This window comes from Meriones unguiculatus, chromosome 18 (genome assembly GCF_030254825.1).
Source record: "Meriones unguiculatus strain TT.TT164.6M chromosome 18, Bangor_MerUng_6.1, whole genome shotgun sequence".
In the NCBI taxonomy this organism is placed as follows: domain Eukaryota; kingdom Metazoa; phylum Chordata; class Mammalia; order Rodentia; family Muridae; genus Meriones; species Meriones unguiculatus.
In genome coordinates, this window is record NC_083365.1 from 67,202,458 (window position 1) to 67,222,262 (window position 19,805).

Genomic DNA, 19,805 nt, shown 5'->3' on the forward strand with positions numbered 1-19,805 from the left:
CCAACACTCAGGAGGCAGAGGCAGGCAGATCTCTGTGAGTTCGAGGCCAGCCGGGTCTACAGAGTGAGTTCAGGATAGCCAAGGCTACACAGAGAAAGCCTGTCTCAAAAAAACCCAAAAAATAAAATAAAAAATCACCCCCATGGTAATACTGATGTTCAGTCCAAAGAAAATAAAATTTCAGATGTAAATCTAACAAAACAGATACAGGATCCATATACTTTAAATTACGAAATTCAACTTTAGGGGGAAAAAAGTCCAGAAGTGAAGAGTTCTTCTACGTACATAGGTTAAACCTGTATGGACTAACGGTGTTAATTATTCATACATCCCTTTATAGCCGTAACATAATCCCTACCAGTGCCCCGGCAAGATTTTTAAGTAGTTTTAGATAAACAAGCTAATACTAAACTGTATGTGGAAAGCTCAGGGCCGAGAATAACTAAAACAATCCTATGAAGAAGGATGGAATGTGAGGAACGACTGTGCGATGCGGACGCGGTAATTGAGACGCTGGAACTGATGGAGGGCTGGTCCTACCACCTGTGAACTGTTGTTGGACCATCCTTGCATGCCTAGAAGAAAGCCCACTTTGGGACACTGCCATGTAATTCTCTTTGTAGGTCACGTGATATGTTTTGTGAATATTTTCCCAGGACCTTTGTGCCAAAGGTCATAAAGTGCACTTGGTTTTTAACTTGTGGTCTATATGACCCTGTTGAATGGGGGAGGGGCACAAAATAACAGCAGCAAAAGGTTTCTCAATGCTCAGCGACCAAGACCTAATCCAAAATCGTGTAATGGATCCACAGTGCTTTTTTCACTATTGTCGGTGCTGCATCGCATGACTTCACGGAAGTCATGGTCACACGACATGAGCGCTTTTCCCTGAGTGTGCCTTCACGTCACGCAATGCTGACAAGCACTGCCTGAAGCACCTCTGTCTATTCTGAGACCTTGTGTATTGTGTTACCTGTTTTGCCTGTGCGTGAGGAGAGTTCTGCTCTTACATAGTGGTTTGATGGTGGAAAACAGAGACAGCACGCCAGCACTAAAACAGCCTCTCTTCAGACACTGCGGAAGTGAGAATGTGCATTCAGTTATGATTTCATAAATAGCTATAGCAACTTTATTTGTGGTAGCCCCAAAGAGGAAACAGTCTTAATGCCCCTCAGAGCATGGACGCTTAAGCCTTCGTGAATTCATACTGTGAGTCACTAGCCGTTAATAAGAACCAACTTCTGGGATCCAGCTTTCTGAATGGCTCTCCAGGGAATTAGAGCATGTGATAAAATGGAAAGTCCTGGTTGGCGGAATGGCTCAGTGGATAAAATGCTTGCTGTGAAACTGTGAGGATGAGGTCAGAAACCCCAGAATCCATCTAATGTTGGCCGCAGTGCACACAGCGGGAGCCCAGAGCTTTTTATGGTGCAGGGTGGAGAATACAAGAGAATCCCAAGGAGTGCAAGGCTGGGAGCAAGATGAGGGAGCTTGTCTCAAACAAGGCAGAAGCTGAGACCTCACACCTGAGGTCGTCCTTCGACCTCCACTTGCATGTCATGGCATGTGTACATGCATATATACATGTACACAAATGCACACACATGCATCACACATGTGTGAGTAGACATGTAAAAAGAGAAAAATAAAAGCAAATCTTGTATTACATTTTTATTTCTGTGTGTGTATGTATGTGTGACACATGAGAAGGTCAGGGTACAATTTCTGGGGATCAGTTCTCACCTTCCACCATGTGGATGGTGGGGGTTGAACTAAGATCATCAGGCTTGGCTGTGACTACCTTTATTCATGAGCTCTCTTGCTAGCCTCAAAACCAGTCTTTGGAAAGTTACATAGGTTGTAATTTATCTAACGTTTCCAAAAGAGCAGAGCTGTGGAGACAGGGGACTGATAAGCCCTGGCAGTGTGAATGACGGCCTGTGAGGCTTGAGGACTGTCTGTGGCTACTAAGCCTCGCTAGAATACAGAATGGTAAATACCCATGCATGAGTGTGTCCACACTTGGTGGAATGGATCAGCATCTAATTATGGGATTGTACCAAACTGTGCAAGAAACCATGCCTGGAAAAAAAAAAAAAAGCTGGGTGAAAGGTCACAAAAGGCCTTCTTGGATGTACTTCCCTACTTTCTGCGGCTCTGCATAATTATGTTACAAGAAAAGTTTTTTTTTTTTTTTTAAGGCACCATTGTCAGATGTTTTAATAAAGATGTCGAAGATAAAACAGCCAGGTGTAGTGGCTCCTACCTTTAGCTCCAGCACTTGGGAGGCAGAGGCAGGAGGATCTCTGTGAGTTCAAGGGTAGTCGGCCTACATAGTTAGTTCCAGGAGAGCCAAGGCCAGAGAGAGGCTGGGGGTGGGGCCATGAAACAGGGAATAGAATGCCTGTGTAAAATCACAGTGGCCCCAGCAGCAGAGTGGAACTTGAAGGGACTTTGGGGTGATCATGTGTCAGGAGAAGGCTTCACGGTATCTTAGAGCAGGAACCATGGGGGTTGCTGCTGGGGGTCAAAGGTGAGCATTATGACAAACAATTATCTTAACTTCTCTATTGGCATTTTGGCGGCTTCTCTTTGTCAACAAAATAACGTTCTGGAGGCTGGGGAGGTCGCTCAGTTGGGAAAGTGCTTTCTGTACAAGTCTGAGCATTTGTGTGTCCACAGAGGCCGTAAAAGCTTCATTGAATCTCCAGGAGCTGGAGTTACAGACAGTTGTGAGTCACCTGATGTGGGTGTTGGGAACTGAGATCTGGTCCTTTAGTAGAGCAGCAGGTGCTTATAACCCAAGAGCCATCTCTTGAGCTACTCCCAACAAGAGTTTTAAATTTTGTTATTATTTGATTTTTCTGCATATTTTACAGTATGTATGTATGTATGTATGTATGCATTTTTATTATAGCCATGCCTACTCTTCCCTAAAACTCCTCCCAGGCCCCCCACCGCAGCTCTCTCCCAATTTTTATGTCCCCCCTTTCTTTCTAGCCCACCGAGTCTAGTCAGGGCTGGCTGTATGTGCAAGGCTGTATGCCACCCACTGGAGCAGGGGCAACCTGGCAGGGGCCGCACCCATGAAGAAAACGGACTTTCCTTCCTCCAGAAGCTCCTCAGATAGGGGTGGAGCTCCTCAGACAGGGGCAACCAGGCAGAGGCCACACCCATGAAGAAAACGGACTTTTCTCCAGAATCTTTCCATTCCCAGGCTCCTCAGATAAGGGTGGAGCTTTGAGCCCTTCCCCCATCCATACAGAAGTGTTCCCTGGGCTAATCCTGTGCCATGCAGGCAGCTACAGCTGCTGTAAGGTCATGAGAGCTGCTGTCCCGGCAAGTCTAGAAGATACTGTTTCAGCCCAGTCCCCCCCAACCTCTGGCTCTCACAGTCTTTCCACCCCTTTTTCCCAATGCTCCCAAGCCTTAGTGGGAGGGTGTGAAAGATGTTTAGGGCTGAGTGCTCCACCCACACTGTCTTATTCTTTGCACTTTGAACAGTTTTGAGTCTCTGTAGTAACTGCTGCCCATTACACAAAGCTCCTCCAATGAGGGAGGAGAGGCACACCCATCTGAGGAGAGTTTGAAGGGCTTAGCACGGGGCTGCACTGGGGTCAAAGGACACAGTTGATCTTTTCAAAGGAGAAAGAAGAAGTTCTCAGACTGAGAGAGGTGTAGAAACTGCGTATCATATGAGCAGAGAGGTAATGGCTGAGGGTTTGGGTGTGGGAGGTCTAGGCAGGCCCCGAGTTCACAAGAGCTGCAAACATTGAGATGGAAGTGCGAAAGGAAATAGACAAGTAGAAGTTCAGAATTCAGGAAAGGTGGCAGCATCTACACCCATGCCCAGGGCTTGTGGAAGAGCCCTCTCTTGGGCTCAAATGTCCCACCAACCCTAGTTCATGGCAAAGGATCTGGCTTGGTGGCTCTGTGTAACAGAGCTCCTGGCACTTGACACGCTTCGGAGATCAAAGCCAGTTGTGTGGGATAGTTTCGCCATACCCACCATATCTATGTATGATATGTGTGTGTGTGTGTGTGTGTGTGTGTGTGTGTGTGTGTGTAATTTTTATTTCTCGGTCATGCCTCACACAATCTGGCACAGGTTGGGGGTACAGCTAAGTTGGCAAACTACTTGCTACACAAGTATAATGATCTAAGTTTGACATCCAGAACCCATGAAAAAGCCAGGTGTGGTGGCATTTTCTTGTAATCCCAATTCCAGGGAAACAGAGGCAGGCAGGTTCCTGGGGTTCACCAGCCAGCCATAAGCAAGTTCCAGGCCCTGTCTCAAAAAGGGGGTAGATGGACATCTTCAGTAGTCTTCTGATCTCTGTATACATACACTCACACACATGTGCACTGCTTACTACACACACACACACACACACACACACACACACTACTACAGCAAAAACAAAAGAAAAATTGGACAGGGCACACTGAGTGCAGAACAGGTGATCATTAGACACTCATTACTAGAAAGACAAGGCAGTGAGTGTGAGACTGTGAGAACCCATCATGGCAGAGAAAGAGGAAGATGCATGTATTTCAAAGTCAAATTACAATGAGATATCATGACGCATCTATGAGAATGGAGAGAGGAAGAGGACAGACAAATGCAGAGAGAGATGCTTTCAGGGAAGGGATATTTCAAAAGTTTGTGAAGCTCACATCTGAATGTTTCTGAATGTTACAGTTAAAACTCCACGTGGTATTTCTGAATAGTTAAAAAAAAAACCTGTTGAGGTAATGCAGGCTTATAAACCTAGTGCTCAGGAGGATAAAGTTTGAAGGTCATGAAGGCCCTGTATCAAAAAGAAAAATGTTTTATCAAGCATGTTATCAATCAGGAGACAGAAGCATTTCATAATTTAAGCTGGGCAGCAGTAGGAAAATAATAAGTGACGATACTAGGGTGTAGCTCAGTTGGTGAAGTGTCTGCCTGGCAAGCAAGAAGCCCTGGGTTCCAGTCCTAGCACCACACACACTGGTTGAGGTGTGGCATGACTGTGATTCCAGTACTTGAGAGGTAGAGCAGGAGGATGAGAGTTCAAGGTCAATTCAGATGATGTGAGACCCTATATAACAAGAAAGAGGAGGGGAAGGGGTGAATAAGAACATACCACTACAAACATTTTTCTGTGGTTTTGTTTGAAAAGTGCACGTTAAAATTTGATGACAGAGCTGGGCAGTGGTGGTGCATTTCTTCAATCCCAAGACTCAGGGAGGCAGAGGCAGGTGGATCTCTGTGAGTTCGAGGCCAGCCTGGTCTACAAAGCGAGTCCAGGAAGGCTATGCAGAGAAACCCTACTCTCTCCCCCTGTCCCACCTACACTGGGCAACCTCAACTATAGGCTAGTGTGCTCAACCTCTATGCATCCTTCCAGCCTTCCCACCAGCCTCTGTAAAGGGCTCAAAGACTTCCATCCCTCCTTCGACCCCACTGAGCATTCCTCCCAGTTCTGACGGACAGCATCAGCTTTTTAGATTTCTTAGAACATCTTTTTGCGTTTGGCCTAGACGTGTGTCACCCCTCCCCTACCACCCGCTGTCTCATTCTGGACCTAGCTGCTCCCATCCTTTCAGCTTTAGAAGGGACATTAGTTCTGACCTCGGGCGCCACCCCAGGTTGCATCCACGGTGTCCCGTGAACTTTTCAGCCTCAGCCACTGGTAGATTGTGTAGAAAAGCCAGCTGAGGCAGGGCTTGCCCTCCCCCCCCCCCCTGGCTGCTTTCCTGACCAACAATCCCATTCATCAGTGTCTGCTGTCTGTTCCCGGGGTGATATCTGGAAGGTAGTGCTGAATATGTTTGGTCAGCTGAATTTTCTAGAACAGTGTATCTTAAAGAATCCAGGGGGTAAGTGTGTAAGATTAGTCAGTGAAGTGCTTGCCTAGCAAGCATAAGGACTTGAGTTTGATCCCCAGAACCCATCTTAAAAAACCAAAAAGCCAGGCATAGGGGCAGCAGAGATGGTTCAATGGTTAACAGCACTTACAGCACTATCAGAGGACCTGAGTTTGGATTCCAGCACCCACATCAGGTGGCTCACGACCCCCTTTTACTCCAGCTGACCACTGTGATGGATGATTCCCATAGAATATTCTAGAACAGGAAATCAGAGCTGTCCAGTGACAAACAAGTCCACCCTTGACTCTAGATGTTACAAGTTACTGTAGATGTAAAAGATACCTCAGCTATGCAATGCTGAGAGATCATTTAAAGGATTGTTAGAGGGCCAGTGAAATAGTAAGGCCACTTAATGCCAAGCCTGACCAGTTGAGTTCTATCCCAAAACTTCACAGGGTAGAAGCAGAGGGCTGACTCCTCAAGTTTTTCTCTGACTTCCACTCATGCATCTTGGCACATTCTTCTCTCTCTCTCTCTCTCTCTCTCTCTCTCTCTCTCTTTCTCTCTCTCTCTCTCTCATACACACACACACAAATATGTAATAAAAAATTCAAATATTTGAAAATTGTGTTTCAGCTGAGTCGAACTAACTAACGAGGAAGCCAGAGAAGCTAGAGCGTGTCTTAGATAACAGTAGGAGAAGAAACTGCTCCCAGGTCAACACACTGGCTATTGCAGAAGCCCCTTAAGGGGTATTAAAGGGCGTCTACCCAAATATAGACAGCTTTGGTTTCAGCGCTAATGATTTTCCTTTTGAATCAAAGCTTCACACAGCCCAGGTGAGCCCATTTTTGCCAAAAAGCCAACGGTAGCTTGGAGCTCCTCATCTGTCTGCCTCTAGCTACCCAGAGCAGAGACTACAGGCACGCATCAGCTGTTTATGCTGGGCTGGGGATCGAACCCAGGGCTTCCTGAATTAGGTGAGCCCTCTATCGTCCGGACGGCATCTCAGACCCTGTGGGATGTCACACCATTTGACTTGTATCATCATCTCAACACACACCGCAGTGTGTCCTCACAAGTTGCTCATTAAGAAGGGGCATTTCCTTACTAAGCGCTGGCATTTATACAAGATGCAATATGTAAATATAACTTTTAAAAAGGGCCAGACTTTAAGCAAAAGTCCACTGTACAGTAAGGACCCAGCATCTGGTCAGCGTTCCATAAATTTCAGAAGGGTGCAGTCTAGCTGGAACGGGTCAGGTGGGAAATGCACAGGACACAAGCCCACACCTCCTATGGTCTTGTCTCGTCTTCCCACCAACAGAATCTAAGTTTCTGTGCAATCGCATCACTAGGGGGTAGTACTTACCATTGATTTCAAAGGTCTCCATCACAGGAATCATGTCTTGGTCAAAATAGGCTCCTTCTTCAGTGCTCCCCAAGAAGGCTTCCTCCTTGATGGTTTCTTTATTTCTCATTGCTAAGCTTTATAGGTGGTCAAAGCCCTGCAGCCAGCAGAAGTGCTCCCCCAAGAGGAAGCAGGGCTCCCAGTTAACTGTGGCGGCTAGCTGGAGACCCACACAACTTCCCTTTGGCAAGGATTCTTTAATTTGCACAATGTTTCCTGACTATTGCGACCAGGCTGTTCCTTAGTGTATAGTTGATTTTTGCTTTAAAAAAAAAAAAAAAAAAAAAAAAAAAGGGCTGTGCTGTTCACATGTGGAACTGTTGTGTGGGGAAGCTGCCTCTTAAGAGGAATTGAAGAGATTTGGGAAAGACCCTCCTTGTCCCCAGGCCCCTAGGTGACACCGAAAGGGACATTTCTCTTCCTTCTTTCTGCTTTCCAATCCCTGCATCCATCCAGATCCAGCTGGCTACCCCAGGATTTTGCCAGCCCACATTGAAATCTTCCTCTCACCCTCTTCAGGCCAAGTTCATCCTTAGGCTTCATGGGGTCAGCGTGAGGAACACAGCTTGGAAGCCCAGCTTCTACTCACACAAACAGAATCCAAACCTAAGGTCCCTGTTGATTTGCAGCTTATTAAAGTTTAAGAAGTAGGCTGGAGGGTGCCTCCTGAGGGGGGAGCAGCCTTACCAGGCCACAGAGGAAGACAATGCAGCCACTCCTGATGAGACCTAACAGACTAGGATCAGAAGGAAGGAAAAGAAACCCTCCCCTACCAGTGGACTTAGGGAAGGGGAAAGAAGGGAGGGATTGAAAGGGGAGGAGGGAGGGAACTAGAGGGGGGATACAAAGTAAATAAAGTGTAATTAAAAATAATTTTTGAAAAACTGGAAAAAAAAAGAAGTAGGCTGGAAAAATTAAAGTGCCCACTGGGCAAGCATGAGGGCATGGATTCTGATCTGCAGACACTACTGAGAAACAAAAACAACAACAATAAAAGCCAGGTGTGATGGCAACGTCAGTCACCACAAATCGGGGGAGACACAGACAGGTGCTCCTCGAGCTTCCTGGACGGCAGTGAACTCCAGGGTCAATGAGGTGTGTGTGTGTGTGTGTGTGTGTGTGTGTGTGTGAGAGAGAGAGAGAGAGAGAGAGAGAGAGAGAGATTCTATTTAAACAGTACTGCTTTAAACAGTAAGATGGAGGACCAGATAGGTGGCTCAGCAGGTAAAGGCCCTTGTAGCCAAGCCTGCAAACTTGAATTTGCTTCCTAGGATACACATGGTGAGAAGAGAGAAGTGACTACCACAAATTATCCTTTAGCTTCCACACACATGTCCGCACACCATCACACACCACACACGTGCACACACATACACAACGCCATGAAAATGCTTTTAGGATCGCTTTGGAGGTACCTTTCTGCAGCCCTCGGTGAGGTCTTTGTCCAGGCTTCTCAGGAAGCACTCACATGTGTGTGCACATACATGTGTGTTCACCTTTGTACATGTGTGTGCTTGTGTGCCTGTGAACTCTGTGTGCGCGCATGTGCATGTGTGCATATATCTGTGTGTTTGCGTGAATGTGTGTGTGTGTGTGCATGCAAGTTCACTGCAGCTCAGTGAGATCTAGGCTCATTCCTCTTGGCAGAGTAGGATGACTGAGATGCAGATGGAGTGCAATGTTTGCTGCAAATCCCCCCTGGTCCTCATGGCAGCTGAGAGACAGTTACTCACGCTGTGCCGACCTCCACTTTATATTTGCATAATAAGAGAGACACTGATAACTGTTGCATTATTGAATAAAATTGCCAAGCTCCAGGCTGGGCAGTAAGGAGGCTCTCTTGCAGGTAGGAACAGCTGCTCTGGTGAAGATGTTGGCTACTTTGCTTACAATATCTCCTTCTACACTACCTCATGAGTATCAGGACCTACGTTCACATGAAAAGTGCCCAGAGGCCACATAAAAATCTGGGCGTCGCTGTGTGCCCTCGGGTACCAGCGCTAGGGAACAGAGACAGGTGGATCACTGAAGCTCATTAGCCAGTCAGACAGGTCCCGTGGTGAGCACCAGGCCTGGTGTCAATGAACAAGGTGAATAGTGTCTGAGGGATAACAGCCGTCCTTTGCCTCTGAACACACATGTATACCCATGCACATTAAGGTAGTTGGACACATTAGGGTAGTAGTAGGAAAGGCCTGGGTCTCATGGAGCAAGCAGCCAGCTGGCAGTTCTAACTAGAAGCCGGGGCAGTCAGTGAGGGCAGGGAGGGCAGAGGCTGGGGCCTCTCCTCTACGTTCAGCCTACTTCTTCTGCCATTTGTCTCAGGCCATCAACAGAGCAGGTCAGACTTGGTTGAGAAACATAGATAGGAAATGCATGTCTGAAACTTCTGCCTCGGGTCCAAGGATGTGGCTCTGCTGGTGGAGAGAAGCCTAACAAACATGAAGCCCTGGGGTCCATCTGCAGTAGGGCATAATATTGAGTATGCTGGTGTGTGCCTGCAATGCTGGTGCTCTCAAGGTAGAGGCAGAAGGACCAGAAATTCAAAGTCATTCTGGTATACACAGTGAGTTTTAGGCCACCCAGAAAACATGAGATCTTACCTTTAAATATTAATAATATAATATAATAGTATATGTAATATATAATAATGTAATATATAACATTAAATAATAATAATAATAATGAGACCAGCAACATAGACAAGCATGGACAGTGAATACATTGACTTTCATCTGCATCCAAACACTACTGGTCATGCCACAGGATCAACCCCACCAAGGATATGTCTCCAAATCCATCATGTTCTGTGAAAGGAGCTAGAACTACAAAGGGGACATAGGCTAAGATTCCATTGAAAGGTTTCCAGAACAAGTGAAACGTGTTTTCAGTCTCTGAAAACAGTCCTGCTTTTGGTGGAATGCTGGGTGCACGAAGAGAGTGTCTGATGTGCTAGAAATATTCTGTATGATTAAAATGTTAGTTTCGAAACACACCGAACTTTATGCTTGAAAGGTGCATTTTATAGTACGCAGATTTGACCTTGAAAGCTACTTAAAACAGAAATTGAAACAAAGATGCTGGAATCATTGTTGCTACACTAATACAACTGAAGTTTGTCTTGGGATACAGGTATGAGGAGTGATGGGTGGGCCTTGCAATCCCAGGGCATCCTGCCTGTTGTCTCAGGTGACAGCCCATCACTGTACGAAAGTCAAAGCCCCCCACACACAGGGGAGCAGGGCTGCAGCTGTGCTCTGAGAGCGGAAGAAGGGACAGAGAAGCTACTGCCCCGTTCTATCCCTCCTGGGTCGCTCCCAGGACCGCTCTCAGCCAACAGTCACAGGGCTCCTTGAACATCAGTATTCACAACAGCCGAGTTACACAATCAACCTGAGCATCCAGCACAGAGGGATGGATGAGGAAAATGCGGTTTGTTTGTACAGTGGAGTTTGTTCAGCCAGAAAGAGTGAAGCCATGCCTCTTGCAGACAAACGGATGAAAACAGAGATGATTTTATTAAGTGAAGTAAGACAGCCTCAGAAAGGCAAATATAAGATTTTCCTTCCCCATTTGTGGCTCCCAGATTTTATAGCAATACATAACATTGTATATGTATGTATGCATGACATGAACAGAGCTGTGCAACTGCCAAGGGCACAAAGGACTCAGTCCACAAAGGAGGCTAAAAGGAGGGTGAAGGTGTGTGAAAGGGGAGAGGAAGGATACCAGGGGAATATGCCCAACATGCAATAGCATATGCTTGTATAAGGATTTTTAAATTTTATAAAATTTAAATTAAAAAAGAGGACTTAGACAGGTCTCTGCTGAGAGTCACCCCACACAGAGCTTCCAACCAGGGCTGACAGAGGGCAAGGCCATTATGATGGTTCTAGCAACTTGACCTGACCTGGAGTCACTGGGAAGAGAATTCAATGAGGATTCATCCAGATCTGCTTGGCCTAAGGTAGGTCTGTGTGGGATTATTTAGATAGTTGATCGATGCAGGATGGCTCAGTCCACTGTGGGTGGCACCATTCTCTAGGCAGGGACCCCGGACTGTGCAAATGCAGAGAGGGGGAGCTGATCACAAGTAAACACGTATGTACTCTTTACCTCTCTGTTTTTGACTGTGGATGTGACATGACTGGGTGCTTCAGAGTCCTGCTTTAACTTCTCTACAAGGCCAGGCTGTAACCTGAAACTCTAAGTCAAGCTTTCTCCCTGAGGTTGCTTTTTCTCAGAGTATTTTATCACAGCAGCAGCAATGAAAGCGGAATTGGCAGGAAGGTACTTCCTCCCTCTCTGACTTGGAGACACACATTCTCCTGAGCCTGCACACCACACTTTGTGTTCCTGGAACTCCTGATGTCTTCATGGGTGGCCAAACTCTTCACTGCACCACTTAGAAAGGGGGATGTCAGAACACATTCTTGTCTATGAGAGAGTAAAACGAGACACTGACATGTCATTCCATGAGCGATATTGACCCTTTTCTGGAGCAGGTTTATGGAATTGTAGGAAACACAGGGTGGAAAACGGTAGCCACCAGTTACGTAGACTCTCACAGCCCCTTATCATGTATCATTTTCTCTATTTGTGTGTGTCATATGGGAGCCAGATGACAGCTCCAGGTTGCTCCTCACTTACCCTCCACCTGATCTCTGAGATGACATCTCTCCGCCCGAGGATCGGCCAGTCTCCACCTCTCACTGCTTACCCTCCACCTGATCTCTGAGATGACATCTCTCAAGGATCTGCCGGTCTCCACCTCTCACTGCTATGCCTACTTTATTTATATGTGTGCATGTGTGGTATGTACCTATGTGTAGCAGCTGGCGGTCAACCTTTTGTGTTTTTTGCTCTTGCTTTTTATCCTATCTTTTGAGACAGAGTCTCTCACTGGTCCTAGGACTTACCAACTACCTACACTGGCTGGCCAGTGAGCAGTGGCTTTCTGCCTGGCTCCGCTCCCCACACAATACTCAGGCTACAGACACGCAGGACTACAGCCAGTTTTTATGTGAGGGCTGGGGACCCAAACTCAGGTCCTCATACACTCCCAGCAGGCCCTTTACCAACTAAACCATCTCACCAGTCCCTGGCTTTAAAACAAAACAAAATGAAAACAAAAACCATGAGTTCTGGGGATCTCGTGCTTACAAGGCAAGCATTTTCCTCACTGAGCCATCTCCTCAGCACCTGCCTGGTCGTTTTCAGTAACTATCTTTTCCATCCGTTCCTCCTGTCCCCTCCAAGGACATTTTGCCATACATCTATTATTACTCCATTCCTTTGACATCTTGACTCCAACAACCTCTTGCCCCAGGACCCTTTACCTCTGACCTCTGATTCTGCCAGTCCCCTGTGGCCCACTGCCCACTTCATGTCCTGTCTCCTGCCCCCTCTGCCCTACATTGTATTATGTCGGTGTACTGTAATTAGCCTCCTGCACACAGCTTCCACTGCCTTATCCCTATGTCTTCATTGCACTTGACAAAACTCATGACCCTAGTTAGACCCAGTCCTCCAACAATTGGGTGTAAATAGGGCAAAATGAAACTAATGTGATTACACAGATGGTCTGATGGTCTTGCTTAATTATGTGACATGAACTGCAAACGAGCCTTAAGCCTTTCTGGTAATTGTAGAACCATTTCTTATTCAGCTCACTCTCGCAGGCAACCCTTTAGACCTGACTTCATTAAATTCCTTGTCCTCGCTCTCATCTGAAAACTGAGTCCTCCTCTTTGTGTGTGTGCATGGGGGGAGCAAGCAGTCACACATACATGTGTATTGTGTAGAACCGAGGACAAGCTAGGGTATAAATCCTCTGGCAGCACTCACCTCTCTTGAGGCAGGTTCTTTCCTTGGCCTGGAAGTCACTGATTAGGCTAGACTGGCTGGACATTGGGCTCTGGGGACCCTCATGTTACCCCTTCCCCAGTACACACCACACACATGGCATCTTAAAATGTGGGTTCTAGCCTGGAACTAAGACCCTCTTGCCTGAGATAAAATACTCAGCCCGAAAAGAAAGCTTAAGGGGAACGGGTTGAATTGAGCTCACAACTCCAAGTATAGTCCATCATTGTGGAGAATTCATAGTGATAGAAGCCACATCACATCTACAGTGAGAGCAGAGAGATGGAAGGGAAGGAGGGAGGGAGAGAGGGAGAGAAGGAGGGAGAGATAGCGAGAAGGGGGGAGAGGGAGAGAGAGAGAAATGAATATATGCATCTTCACTTGCTTGCTTGTTCTCAGTTCCATTTCTCCATTCTAACATAGCTTAGGACCCCCGACCTGAGGAATGGCACCTCCCACATTGGGCTGGATCTTCCAGCAGACACACCCACCACCCAGCCCAGTGCATACAGTCTCACTGAGCCTCATCCTAGGTGATTCTAGGTTGTATCCCATTGACAGGTAAAGCTAACCAGCACAGCAAGTGAGAAAACTAAGGCTTTGAGCAACACAGTAAACCAACCAGGCCTAACACATACACACAGTATGTAGACATCAAATGACACACTTCAAGAATTATGTTGAAGAAAAAAATTACAAGAGATACTAGAAGACACTGATAGATGAACAAGGACAAAAATACGACACACCAAAGCTCACATACACTTGCGAGTGCTTGAAGTTCAACTATAAAATTACATTTATTTTGCTACAATTATATATATATATATAGTGTATGTGTGTGTGTGTGTGTGTGGAGAAGGGATAAGTAGATGTGTCTGCGTTTGTGTTTGTATATGTATGTGTGTATAGTGCTGGTGTAGATGGCTCAGTTGATAAAGTACTTGCTGCCCAAGCATAGAGACCTGAGTTCAGATTCCCAGAACCTACGCAAAAAGCTGAATGAGGCAGCACACATCTGTAATCCCTGCACTGCAGCGATGGAGGATGGAAATGTGAGGAGCCTTGGAGCTTTCTGGCCAGTAAGTCTAGCTGAATTAGTGAGCCCCAGGTTCACTGAGAGACCCTGTCTCAATAAAGAAGGTGGAAAGTGATACACACACACTCACATGCGCACACACGCACACCCCACATTGACCAGTATGGCTTCGTACCATTCTAAGTACCATGCTGAGTAGGTCTTTAACCCTAATTAATTTGGAGGGTGAGGCTCTGTCTTCCTCTTTTCTCTGTCCTTATCTCCATGACGTCTAGGTTCAGAGGAACACTCCCTTGGGGGAAGAGCAGAATTCATTCACTAGCTGTTTCATGTCATATGACTCTAGGGATGAATAGAGTAATCTTAGCCTCAAAGACGGAAGTGGGTGCTTCTGAGAGTGGCCCTGGGGCTTCAAGTGTTGTCCAGGCTTTGCTTCTCCTTTCATTTCTGGATACTGCTAGCAGGCAGCCCCGGCGCTGTGAGGGCTGAGGCATTGTGAGCAGAGGCAGTCTGTGTAGGGAAGCTCCCTGCAGGCTATTGAACACTCAGAGTGTTGGTTAGTTCCACCTGTCAGCTTGCCATAAGCTAGAGTCACCTGAGAAGAGAGTCTCAATTTCAGAATTATTTAGGTCAGGTTGGCCTGTGGCATGCCTGTGATGGACTCTCTTATTTGGGTTAAGGGGAGTGAGAAAATACATCCTGAATATGAATGGCACCATTTCGTGGGCTAGGCCCTGAACTGTGGGGGAAAAGTGTGTGTGTGTACGTGCGCGCAGGTGACCAAGGAAGCCAGAAGAGGGCATTGGATCCCCGGAGGTTTTAGTTACAGTTGTAAACTGACCAATGTTGGTGCTGGGAACTAAACTCCGATGCTTTTAAAGAGCAGCAAGCTCTCTACCACCGAGGCATCTCTCCAGGCCTTGCTGGGCTGTGTAAGAGTAGAGAAAGTTGGGATCAAGCAGGCAGGAAACAGTAGTGCATCCATTTCTTTCTGCACTTGAATGTGGATGTGATGAGACAAGCTGCATGAGTTCCTGCCTTGCATCTGATAATGATGCACTGTATCTTAGGCTCATAGGCCATAGAAACCCTCTTCTCTCCTAAGTTGCTTTTGGGCAGGGTCTCTTATCACAGCAAGAGAAATGAAGCTAGGGCACAGAGAGATCGCTGGGGAACCTTAAAGGGGCGGGGCAGCTGTCCTCCCCCTTATGTGACCAGCAGTGAACATAGCTTTATGATTAGTGTTACAGTAAAGAGAAGCCTGACGTCACATGGTGGCTGAAGCAGAGGCCTGAGTGGCTATGAAGACACGGGCTGCTAGCTTTCTGACTTATCAAGAAAACACAAGCCCCAGGTTTCTGCCTCAAATGAATATGCAGAGATTGATAGAGGAGGATGTTTGGTGTCCTCTTTTGGTGAGATATCACACACACACACACACACACATAAATAAGTAAAGCCTTTTTTTATTTTGAAGAAAATCTGATCCCTTGAAGACTCTAAGGAAACATGATATCTTGAGAAGTGCATATTTTCCTTGGCTGGGGGTGGGGGATGGCTCACTCAGCAAAGCGCTTGTTGCATAAACAGGAGGACCCGAGTTTGATCCCCAGAACCAGTGTTTTAAAAGAAATCTGGGTGTAGGTGAGAATTGCAATCTCTGGACTGGGGAGCTGGAGACAGGTGCACTGCTGGGCTTGCTGGCCAGACATTTTAGCTGAAAAATGTAAACTCGGGGCTCACTGAGAGATGCTGTCTCCAACACAGGGTGGATGGCAACTAAGAAATGACAGCTAACTTGTCCTCTGACCTTCACATGTGCTTGTGTACATGTGGCAGTGCACCCCACCATACCTACATCCACAACATACACACAAGAATCACACACTTTCATAGGGAACCTGGACTATCACCACATTTGTTAACACAGAGGAGAGAGATGAGCCACGGCTGAGGGTCCGGCTGAGGTTAAGAGATCAGTGCTCACTGGGCAGTTGACCTGAGCTGAGCTCAGAGGTGATGGAGAGATGGTCAGGCTTCCAAAGCAGAGTACAGATGGGCTGCATCCTTGCCTAGGGCTGCTACAGCCAACTGATAACACGGGTCTGGGAGCTTCCCAGAGTGTATATCCCCTCCTAATTTCCTTTATCAGAATTTCCCCTTTCTGACTGGGGATATAGCTTAGTGGGCAGAATGCTTGCCTCGCATGTGTAAGGTCCTCGGGTCAAGTCACAACACTGCATTAACTGAGTGTGTTGGGGCATGCCTGTAATCCAAGTAGCAAGGCTAGCCTGGGTTACATGAAACTCTGTTTCATAAAAGAAAGAGAGGAAGGGAGGAAGAGAGGAAGGGAGGAAGGGAGGAAGAAGGAAGGAGAGAGAGAGAGAGAGAGAGAGAGAGAGAGAGAGAGACTATTAGCCCCTCCTCCTTACTTTCAATCACTCCATGACAGTCCTGCAGGGAACCAGAACTGGCCCAGCAAGCAGAGCTGCACTAATGGCATGGTTGCTCACTGGACTCCGTGCAAATGTGAATTTCTGGACTGAAGGCACCAGTCTCCTGGTGTTCTGCTCAGGTCATTCTAGCCTCCCGACCTGGGGTTACCTAGCTTCCTGTCTTCTGCTGTGACCTATTTCTTTCCTTCCTAAGCCAGGTTCTTTCTGTCATGTGGAAGTCCCCAAAATGATTGCAGTAATTTCCTCTTGGCATTTTGGCTAGATTTTGTTTGTATTGCACATAGCTGAGGAGCACAAAGTGCCCTCGCTCTTCCGGAGGGGCTTCCAGGACCTAGAGCCCACCCTCCTCCTGCTCACACCTTAGGTCTATGTGCCTGTAGCTCTCAACTTCTTTTGGCTTTGAGTAAGGAAACCCCTCTACCAGCCTTCCACGATAGTGATGGTGACTCACCAGAAGGTGGGGCTCAGAGGACTGAATGAGTAGACTCAAGTAGTTGACCTATTCCCCAAGAATCGTATTAATTACCCAATTCAAAGCCCCAAACTACAGATCCTTTGCTGACAGTTGACAAGTTTCTGAAACAATGAATGTGTATGTTGTAAGACCTGGTATCTCACAGCTCATGAGTTCAAGATTGTGCCCTTCCCAGAAACTCCCCCAGACCAAGACTCATTGCAAAAGCAAGAGGTTTATTAACCATTGCACAATGGGGTCACCCCTGCTGGTCAGCAAAGAGTGGCCCCGGGAGACAAAGGCCTTTAGGTTTTTAAAAGAAAAATTGCAGGAGATTTGAAGTTGCAGTCTTGGCAATTTAGGATTGGATGAGGAAGCTATAAAGTAAGATAATTGGTTAGTCTTAGGTGCTCAAGCTTGGCCAGTCCTGCCAAGTGTGGATGCAGCTGCAATTAAAGGTGGGGGTGGTTAGCTCATCCTTGAAGCTTAGGGCTGCGAGTTCTTGGCTGCAAGTCAAAAGCTACTCAGAAGAAGTCTGGGTTTGTTGCTAAGAAACGCTATCTCAAAGACAAGGGTCTGGTCCTTCTTTTTGCTGAGTGAAGGTCATTGCTTGCTTGCCTTTTTTTATATCTGTCCTCACAGATAGGGTCACATTCCTCCATTCTCTAGAAAGGTACTAAGAGGCTTTAGCTTAACCTGAACCTAAAACTCAAAGCTATAGGCTTTAGAAGACATACAGGTTACAAAGTTAGTCTAACCCTTTCAATGTTTGTTTGCACATTCGTGTGTCTTTAGGTACATGTGTGTTTTGTGTGTGGAAGTCAGAGGACAGTCTTAAGTGTCATTCCCTGGATATCATCCATGTTGTTTTTGAAGAGAGCATCTCACACTGGTTTGGAACTTACCACATGGGCTTGGCTGGCTGGCCAGCAAGCACCAGGGATCTGGTTGTCTTTATTTCCTCAGTACCAGGATTACAAGCATGAGCCACTTTTAAAATATGGGTTCTGAGGAACTGAACTCATGCTTTCAAGCTCTTTATCAACTGAGCCATCTCCTTAGCAGAAATACAGTTTTTTGTTTTGTTTTTTAATGGTAGAATAGTGAACAATGTCATAAACCTTTTAATAAGATGGCAATATCAGAAACAAATATCAAAGGGAGATGGATAAATGGTTTCCTCTCAAAGAACCCCCAAGCAAGCTTCAGTGACAGCCCCCTTTTGAATTTGGGAGTTGTGCTGCATCAAAAATACTCCAAAAGTCCCCAATGAGGTGTTTTTCTGCTTGTTTTCATGATGGGTGGACACTAGATAAGAAGCTGAATTTAAGTCCCATTCCTGGGGCTATAGAGATGGCTCAGTGGCACTGGCTGCTCTTCCAGAGGTCCTGAGTTCAATTCCCAGCAAACACATGGTGGCTCACAACCATCTATAATGGGATCTCATCTATAATGGGATCCAATGTGTATGAGTACTTGCATATATATATATGCGAAGCCTGTTGCATTAAGACAGAGGAGCACCAAGGAGCTAAGGAGTGAAGTCCTCATTCTTCCTGAATATGGGGCCTGTGACCACTGGAAAACACCACACCCCTTAAAGGAGAAGCAGAAATTGCCACACACCAAGAAAGAGGGCAGTTGGTCCCTTTCCTGAGTCAGGTGGTCCCACCCACCCCCTCGGGAACAGGCAGCAGGAATAGCAGCCACAGACTGTAGGTCCTGCATGTTTTTGGCCCCCTTGCCCCAGACCTCTTTCCCCCATCTGACTGGAAATTCTGAAGAGTCCCAGAATGATCTTCTGGCCATTTTCTTCTCATCTTAAATTATTGGAATTCCTGTAGATGTTGTTCACAATATATTACACACTAGCATTTGAGAGCTACAGTGAATGAGGCTGGAGGTGTAGTGCATTGGTAGAGTCCTTGCCCAGGGCAGGTGAGAACCTGGCTTCTATCTCTGGTGCTACAAAAAGAAAAAGAACAAGGGAATAGAAAAGGAAAGAAGAGGAAAAGAGCATAGACGAGAGGAAAGGAGAGTAGAAGAGAGCAAAGGAGAGTAGAAGAGAGCAGAGCAGAGGAGGGAGAAGAGAAGAAAGGAGAGGAGAGGAGAGGAGAGGAGAGGAGAGGAGAGGAGAGGAGAGGAGAGGAGAGGGTGCCAGAGCCCACCAGCAGAGTTGAATAGTTCTTAAGTGGGGAGTGAGGATTGAAAGAAAAAAAAAAAAACGAGACACTACACATGGGATCTGTTGGAGAGGGCTTCTAGTAGAACTAGGCCCTCAGTTTATTCCACGGTCCCTTTTTATAGTCAGAGCAAAGCACTTTGATACAATGAAGTTCATTGAGAAGTCAAACTTGTTTACCTCGACCACCTGTGTGATCCTTACACAAACAAAAGTGAACTTGGCAACACATCCTGTCTATACCTGTCTCCAGGTGAAGGCCAGGGTGAAAACATGTTTTTCACTGAGGACAGAAAAAGTCCTCTGTAAAGTGCCTGTCATGTAAGCATGATGATCTGAATTCAATCCCCAGGACCCACAATTTCAAAAAGCTGGGCATGTTGGTGTACATTATAATCCATTTAGTGGGGAGATGAAGACAGAAAGATCCCTGGGGCTCTGCCACAAACGAGCCTGGCATTAGTGGCATTTTCCAGGCCTGTGAGAAGCCCTGTCTCAAAAACTGGACAGCCCTTGAGGAACGGTATTCAAGGTTGATTTCT

At 46.6% G+C, this 19,805-nt stretch overlaps 1 protein-coding gene across 1 annotated transcript in view; it reads right to left on the reverse strand.

Annotated features, from left to right (window-relative positions):
- Marco (macrophage receptor with collagenous structure) overlaps positions 1-7,386 on the reverse strand; it is a 33,461-nt gene extending 26,075 nt beyond the window's left edge. The window contains exon 1 of the mRNA XM_021653874.2: positions 7,229-7,386. Within this exon, the coding sequence (XP_021509549.1) occupies positions 7,229-7,337 (109 nt within the window). The 5' untranslated portion in view covers positions 7,338-7,386. The remainder of the gene's footprint in view (positions 1-7,228) is intronic.
- Positions 7,387-19,805: the final 12,419 nt, after the last annotated feature.